Source organism: Sinocyclocheilus anshuiensis, unplaced genomic scaffold (assembly GCF_001515605.1).
Source record: "Sinocyclocheilus anshuiensis isolate Anshui unplaced genomic scaffold, SAMN03320099.WGS_v1.1 scaffold331, whole genome shotgun sequence".
Taxonomy (NCBI): Eukaryota; Metazoa; Chordata; class Actinopteri; order Cypriniformes; family Cyprinidae; genus Sinocyclocheilus; species Sinocyclocheilus anshuiensis.
In genome coordinates, this window is record NW_015552556.1 from 426,676 (window position 1) to 434,909 (window position 8,234).

General features: G+C 33.1%; 1 protein-coding gene and 1 long non-coding RNA gene across 3 annotated transcripts; both read left to right on the forward strand.

The window, feature by feature from the left end:
* The first annotated feature begins 1,351 nt into the window (after nt 1-1,351).
* Nucleotides 1,352-3,331, forward strand: LOC107664542 (dihydrolipoyllysine-residue succinyltransferase component of 2-oxoglutarate dehydrogenase complex-like). Of its 2 annotated transcripts, none has more exons than XM_016455132.1 (9): nt 1,352-1,442; nt 1,604-1,672; nt 1,782-1,829; nt 1,998-2,045; nt 2,142-2,177; nt 2,276-2,344; nt 2,462-2,552; nt 2,622-2,675; nt 3,133-3,331. In XM_016455132.1, exons 2-8 carry the CDS (start codon nt 1,619-1,621, stop codon nt 2,642-2,644), a joined length of 369 nt encoding a protein of 122 aa, XP_016310618.1. In that variant the 5' UTR covers nt 1,352-1,442; nt 1,604-1,618; the 3' UTR covers nt 2,645-2,675; nt 3,133-3,331. The 2 variants fall into 2 exon arrangements, with proteins under 2 accessions (XP_016310618.1, XP_016310617.1); XM_016455131.1 differs by having other exon boundaries at nt 2,462-2,530.
* Nucleotides 3,332-3,946: 615 nt separating this feature from the next.
* LOC107664564 (uncharacterized) lies at nt 3,947-5,612 on the forward strand. Its single transcript, XR_001631471.1, has 4 exons — nt 3,947-4,000; nt 4,127-4,174; nt 4,485-4,559; nt 5,562-5,612. It is a non-coding gene; the product is annotated as an uncharacterized LOC107664564 (long non-coding RNA).
* Nucleotides 5,613-8,234: the final 2,622 nt, after the last annotated feature.

Consider the following 8,234-nt stretch of genomic DNA (forward strand, 5'->3'; position numbering starts at 1 on the left):
GCGTTCTGATACTGTCAACACTAACACTGATATGTACCCCTAAGACAAATCTTTACTGCAAATATGCATCTTATATCATGCTAATGCTCTATAAATTGGGTTAAGGCAGCATAATGGAAGCTTTTAAATATTTTTCATAGCAATTCTGGTACTTTTCATATATTTTTTTGGTTTGTTTATCTGTTACTGTTTCTTTATCTTTTATTCTACGCACAAGAGATATTAACTAAAGTTTTGACTTTGTGTGGATTAGTCTAAATGTTAAAAGATTTTGTTTAAGATTATTTCTGTCTTTTGTACTGTGAACTGTGTGTGGGCCTCAACATATATATCTGACTTGTAATTAAATACTAAGTTAATTACAGCCTGAAGCTCCTTCTGTGTTGCATACAGTATAACTGTCATCAAGTGTCAGCGGTGTTAATAGTACTGGAAAAATGTGCACACTTAACACTTAACTCAGAGAAAAACAAGCTGAGTGAATAAAAAGTATAGAATTAAAGTGTAGCGCGTTCCTGATCATTAATGCCATCAGAATAACAGAATCACCTGTTTATAGAGGATCAGGGAAACTATCTACTGTTAACTGACTTTAAAAATGAATAGAAGCATTTGATTAAATTCTGTGACAAATTTTTCAAGGTCCAGTTTATTGATAAATGTTCCTGATTAGTACAAACAATGTATGGAGGCACATTGTAGACTAAAGGTATCCAAAAATACAAATTATGACAAGATTAATGCCAATAAACTATTTAAAGTTCAAAGTTTTAAACAACACATGAAAAAATGAACATAAAAACCTTTAAACTTCGTAAACGACTTCGTAAATCTTTACATGAAAGGCAGCAAAGTCAAATTACTGCAAAAATGTACGTTTCCCAAAAATGTAAATCCAGATTATAACTCAAAGAAAGTGGGTACTGCATATATTTCTTTTCACACAATATTGCAAGAACCATTTATATTCAATAGAAAATTATTTAAAACATTGCTTAGGTACAGTGGTTTTGTTTATTTTGGTATTTATTATATATATTATTTATGAATGCTCAGCCAGGCAGAAGGTTTTTACAGCTTAGACAAGTGAGAACAGTGCTGTCAGATATTATGATTTCATCACCTGTGCCATAAATGTATTTTTGGAATGTTTGATTTATTTGTACTATACTGGCACATACTTTTAATGTATCTTGCCAGATTTCAATATAATTAAATCAATAAAATCACAAGCACAGCCAAAATTTTGCTTCGAGATAAGAAAATATGTATTTATGCATTTTTGTTCTCTATAAAGGAACTTGGCTAGTCACCAAAGCCAATGAGATGCTGATGTTATGGGCCTTTTGTTTTCAAAACGAATATAAGGGGTAGATCTAGAGAGCAGTATCACAAAATCCTCCTCAACAATCCCTGATCAAGCTCATCAGTCTTAAACAAAGGTAAGGTACTATTAATTTAATGAATGGTCATCAGTAACTTTGCTGTTTGGGGTTGAATGTCTAGTTCTAGTTCTAGATCCTGTTGTAGATGACTACATATAAGATACTGAACAATGGAACTATATCTTTCACAAAAATGTATATTTCACATTTCATTTCAGACGTTATCATTCAACATGAGAACCTTCTTTTTGCTGGCATTTGTCATTGGAGTGGCCTACTGTGCTCCAGTACGTCATCTACAGTATTTGTCTGTTATATATTTATTCATGAATCAGCTATGACAATAGAATATGTGATACTACTGTAGCTTTGACTGTCCTGATTTTTGACCCACAGCAATTGATGTATTATGAGCTAGAGTACAAACCGGTCCTGGCTCCACAGGTCAGTTTGGTCCAAACATGAAATAAATACATATTTCTTGTTTAAAATGACAGCCTAAATGAAATGATTCATAGCATATGGGAATATATAGTTCATGTAAAGTAATATATATGTCATATTTGATAATACTGTTTGTATTATATAAGAAGTGTGTATAATGATCTATAGGCTCTTGCTGCGGCTGCCGCTGCAGCTAGACCTTCTGAAGTCGAAATTGTAAGTGTGGTCTTTGTTAAATAGATTAATTTTAGCATCACTCAATAATATATTACTCAGACATATAATATTTTATTTTATTTTATTTTATATCAGCTCTTGGCAGCTCAGCAGGCTGCAGCTGGAGTTCCTGTAAGTTTCAAATAGTTTTAATTTCTTTTCACAGTGTATTCATTATTGCCTGCTAGTTTAGCATGCAATCAGTCCTCATTTTGTCTTATTCTCCACAGGCTCAACCTGTCCGTGGCTTCATTAAGCATGAGATTCCCCAGCCCGGAGGCAGAGAAAGCATTGAAGTTGTATGTGTTTCCACCTTTTTTAATTGTCTACTGTTACACACAATGTGAATCTCCAGTACGATGACTCCATTTCTTCCCAATTATGTAGAAGTGAATTCATTTTCCTCTGTTTTCTAGCTGTACCCATTCGGCTTTCCTCAAGCTGCTCCAGCTGCCCCTGCTGTTCCTGCTGCGCCTGCTGCCCCAGTACAGTCCAAACTGAACATTTGTAATATGTATTACAATTTCACATATATATATATATATGTGGCTATTTCTCATTTTTTGTATTTTTTAGGCCCCTGTTCCAAAGGACGATGATGATGACGATCATGATGACTAAACCAGACTGGTTGGTTCAGTAATAATTAACCGATATATCCATCATCATAATGCTGCAATGCCATCAGTTTAACAGTTTTTTCAATGGAAAATGCAACTTTATACACTGGTCACTCACACTGACATTTTACATAGAGAAAGACCCGAAGCTGTAAAAAATTATTTTGTAAATAAAAGAAAGATTACTGGAGTAGGTTATTCAAGAAAATACTATTTCAGTCATCTTTCAGTCTTCTACTTCAAATGTTCATGTTTAATCAGTGTGTTGTTGCCTGTCTTTGGTAATTATTAATTTTGAAATTTACTTGCAATTTCTGAGTAAAAACTGTGCCTATACATTTTTTTTTGCAGTAAATATGTTAAGCAACATATTAGTCTTGTTTAATTTTATTCTAACATAAACAATAGAATAGACACATTTACATATACAACACATTTCTAAAGCCTTCTTTTTTCTTCTCTCACAGATGAACAGATAAGCTGAGCACCAATTCCTGAATGACAAATAAACTGCTTTGACTGCATAAACCCTTTCCTGCATTAGAAATAATGACGATCAATCAAATGGTGCTTTCTCAGTGGCTTGATGCATGAGAGCCATAAAAATCAACGCTTTTTTGCTACCATGTTTTTAAATCTTGATTTATAATAAACCGTTCAATCAATTCCTTGCCTCCTTGTGTGTGTTATTGTGCTGTTATGATTATTGTTGTACAGTTATTATGCTGTTAATACAAATAAATAACAATTCCTAGTTTGGCTGATAATAAATATCATCCCAAAAAATGCTCTTCCAAACCTTAACATTGTTGTTTTTTAGTTGCAATTAAACACCACTAAGTTCATACACAAAAAACAAACTCAGTTCCTATTTTTGATAGCACTGATATTTTGTACCTTTAAAATATAGCTTCAAAAACGCATTCTGGTCATATCAGCACTTCCCTCGACTATCATCATTATAATAATAGCTGACAGACAGGCAGACAATGTCTGACTACAGGTCATTTTCTCAATAACCATCTTTCTCTATCTGTGAGGTCATGATAAAGTCTAGTCTGAGAGGGATTGGCTAAGCGCTAAGCCAGAGACCAAATAAAAGCATGACAACTCTCAGAGCTAGTGACTCTACCTGCAGCCAAGGTGAGAAAACTGGTTGACCATTTTGTGCACTGTTAGTGGTTCTGTTTCTGTGTTATCACGCAGCACTAGCGCTCCTTCATTGGTTTTGACAGTCTTAGCTCACGTCGTTGTTTGTGTAAGGTTGGTGAATCCATAAACATGTGGACATCTCTCCTGTGTCTTCTTCTGGCTGGTGCAGTATCTGCAGCACCAGTAAGTACACATTAAACCTTTTCTCAGGAATGTCTTTGTAGTTCTCAAAGCTTGTTTTTATGTCTCTGGGTCGCCCAGCTGTTAAATCTGATCCTTTTTTCCCCATGTGTTTATCTCTCTGTCTAGCTTTCACCGTTTTTCAATTATCTCCCTCATTATGGCAACCCGAAGCAGGTGGGGTTAACCACACATGAACATTCTAAACTTTTCCATATCCATAAACAGCATAACAGTCTTCGGAATCTTTTGCTTTAACCATAATCAACACATTGCACCCAGTTTCATGATGAAAATAGCTCTGTAATATTACACTGTATGATGACATGCTACTCCGTGACATGTGTTTATATGATTTATAGGTTGAACTGACTATCCTGAGGTTGTTACAGAACATGTATTGAACATTGTAATTATAACCGAACTAAACATGTTCTTTTTAGGCATCCACTTAAATGAATTTGAATTCCTTTCATTTGTATTTTAGGGGAATAATGGTGGCTTCCAGGGAATACCAGCACAGCCACATCCTGGTCTGAACACTCCAATCAGCATGGAAATCGTATGGGCAATTTTTTTCTATGTTTTTTTATTACCTTAAATATAACAATTCAAAGTGGTACCAGGATACTTTGTAAAACAAGGATAGCTTAGTATAATTGAATTACCACTATAGTTTTTAATAATATTTTGAATTAGTTTTTATTTTTAATTTAGTTAAAGTTTCAGTAATTTTGTTGTGGTGTTTTTTTTGTATTTGTTTTTCAAATATATATATAGTTTCATTCATTTTTATTTCAGTTTTAATTTAGTTATAAGATTGTGTATAAGAAGTTATAAGTGTATAAGAAATACTGGACTAAATAAAAATAAGAAAATTGTTTTATGGTTTTAGTCTTAGTTAACTCTGCTGTAAATATGTCCTTTTGGTACCCGAAGAGGTAATTTCTTCCTGCCCTAACCCTTAAAATTACTTATTAGGTTTCTGTAACCGAATGTATTCAGGTTTATTCAGTCATATTAAATCAAAATGTAATGTAATTTATAATTTAATTTATTTATTGTTTTAATAAAGATGGTGCCACATGAAGCATATTTAAGATACCTGAAAAAAAGTATAGTGTAGTGTATTGCTTTTATTAGGTTAGTGTACCTGATCTAACCCATAAAAATACTTTTATTAGGTTAGTGTAACCTAATATATTCAGGTTTATTGAGTCATGTTAAATAATCATTTAGTTTAATATATTTTTTAAATGAAATTAATTAATTTATTTAAATAAATAAAAAAAGATGGTACCACATGACGCACATTTGTGGCCCTGGCTGCAAAAACCCAACTCAAAGATAAAAATCATAGTGAAATTAATGGTTGGTCAAACTTTGATGCTTGTTATCTCATAATTCGATTTGGAGACTTTAGCCTCCGTGGATTTCACAGATGGTCACATTTTAGATTACCTGAATAAACAACAAAAACAACAACACATTATAGTGTATGTGCTGTATATCATCCTAAATGTATTATTATTATTATTAATTTATTAATATTTTTATCAAATAGATTTTCCCTCCGCGATTCCCTGCTACTCCAGGAGGAGCAGCTGGCACATCGGTGAGTCAGTAAAGTTTTTCTCTCTGAAAGCTTGCGAAACACTTGTCATCTACCATTGCCTTTTTTGATAAACTCAGCTCAATCAGTTGAATCAATATAGAACGTGTGTATTCGAAAAGAATAGAACATGATTACTACTATTATTGACGCTGTGGCATCTCTCTCTCTCTCTCTCTCTCTCTCTCTCTGTTCTCATTGCGTTCATCAAATACTCTCTCCCTAAACTTCCCGGCAGAAAAAGCGTGGAAATCGTGAGTGAACAGACAAATTCATCAAAGACTAAAGATGTTTAAGTGCACTCTGTATAAAGTCACTGATGCAGAGTGTTGCTTTAGCCTTTGCAAATGTCTCATTAAATTGCAGAGATAAACATAATTTTGTGATGCAATAAAATAATTGGTGGTTTTGTTTTTCTCCTTAAGTTTTACCCCTATGACTTCAGTCAGCGTCAGGTAACGATTGATTTTCTGCGAGGACTACACTAAAAAAAACAAGTTGGTGTAGGATTTGCTTTGAAACTGTGAATGTGTATAAAATGCTGATGGTAATATTGTAACCAATTTGAATAAGGTTAAAGTAAAAAGTACAACTTTTCTTGTAAAACATACTCTTGTTTTATATACAATCACGTTTTTACAGTGTAGATGTTGTTTTGATTTCAGGACCAACCCAATGTTCCCCTGATACCTCAAATTCCAAATGTAAATTTTTGGAATTACTTCAACATTTTGACATTATTATTTAAAAAACATGTTTGTGAATGTTTGTTTGAATGTGATCCTTTATATGTTTGTGAATATACAGATTTTCCCCTTCGATTTTATGCCACAGACAGTTCCCCAGCAGCCACCTGTGGTGAGACAAGTATGCTTTGAACTTGTTTGGTTTCATAATCACTTGCACTGTTATTGGAATTTGCTGAAAGACTGAATCCTGAAACACGGTGAGCTTTTATTGCATTTTTTTACACAGAACCCACCATTTCAGGATGGTCCTCCACAAACCCAAGAGCCTCAGCAGCAAACTCAGCTGGAGCAGCAGGCTCAGACAGGACAGGTGTGTGTGTGTGTGTGTGTGTGTGTGTGTGTGTGTGGGTTTGAATGAATATGTGTGAGAAGCTAAAAACACAGCCATCAGCAAAGCTCTGATTTGACAACATAATTACTCCTTCAGTGCTGCATTTAGCCAGGATGTGTTTAACCAAAATGAGAACTTGCGAAACTCGCAGTTTTGCAGAAACAGCAGATTATGCGTGCCACACACTTGTTAATTATCCTCACTTTTTTTCAGGTGTCTAACAAGCCATGAAGACCGGTGAGATACTGCTTAGGTGTATCTGAATTTGATTCATTCATCCTAATTTTGAATTGCAACACAGTATTGTTTAATATTGTTTTCGACATTGTTTGAAATCACTCTTTCATGCTTGTTTAACATATCATTTCTTATGCCCACAGGCACATCTTTGAAGCTGAGTGAGAAAAAAAAGTCAAACAACAAGAGTGTGTTAAACGTTTTTTGTCTAATGCTATTTAGAATTAGTACATACTTTTTTTCTGGAATAATAATTTAAAATGAGCTGATTTTTTAACATGAAGAAGATGATTTACCCATATGTATAACAACATTTTTTAAGTTCTGTAATTGCATGGTATACAGATAGAAATGTGCTGGTTTGGTTTCATTCTGATGTGAAAAAATTATACTTTAACTGAATATCAAACAAATTTCAATGAATATTTTCTAATGTAGGCCTTTTGTGAGTAGTGTTTCAGTAATAAAGTTGATTAAACAAAACTTTTTGAACATGTTATCTGCACTTTTTTATCCTAGTGCCAGCTGTTACAAAGCAGGAGATGCAGTTTTAAATGCAATTAAAATAATACAAAAACATTTTTGTTGCAAGGTTAAAGTGAAATATTATGCACCTTCACCTTGAACATTCTGCAGTATAATAAACATGATACAGCATGATCAGAATCATTAAATTCATGCTCGTTAAAACTGTAGTAGAGCAAACACTTTGTTAGGCCATGTTCAACCTCAAGAAAGATTGAAGATGTGTGTATTAGAGAATGATTTAATATGCTCATACAAACAAAATTCAGGGAACTTAACGAGTAAACTATGAAAAGTTTTGCAGTTTCTACAAGTAATGCCAGGCCATCAGGAATTCTAATAGTCTCTTTACATGCATACAAAAATAAACACAAGCACTCACAAAATAACAGATCTACAGTATGTTAGCAATCAATATATTTGCTCATTCTCAACTCTACAAGTATTTCTGGTAGTCTAAACAACATAGATATCTATTTATCTATTATCTCAATATGCCAGCAAAATCATATGACTTTAGATGCAATCATTTTGTTACCTTAAATATATAACTGTATTTAGGATATTTTTGCCTTAAATTTTTAGTTTACCATTTTTTTCTCTGTGGAGTTAAGGGTCTTATTTTATTGTATTCTGTACATTATCATGATTGTTAGAATACTATTAAATAGGTAAATGGACATGAAATGTTGAATCAAAGAAAATAATTATTTATAAAGTAATTATTATACAAAAATATTTTACCACTGAATACTGTGGCAAGATATTGGCAAGATAAGATAT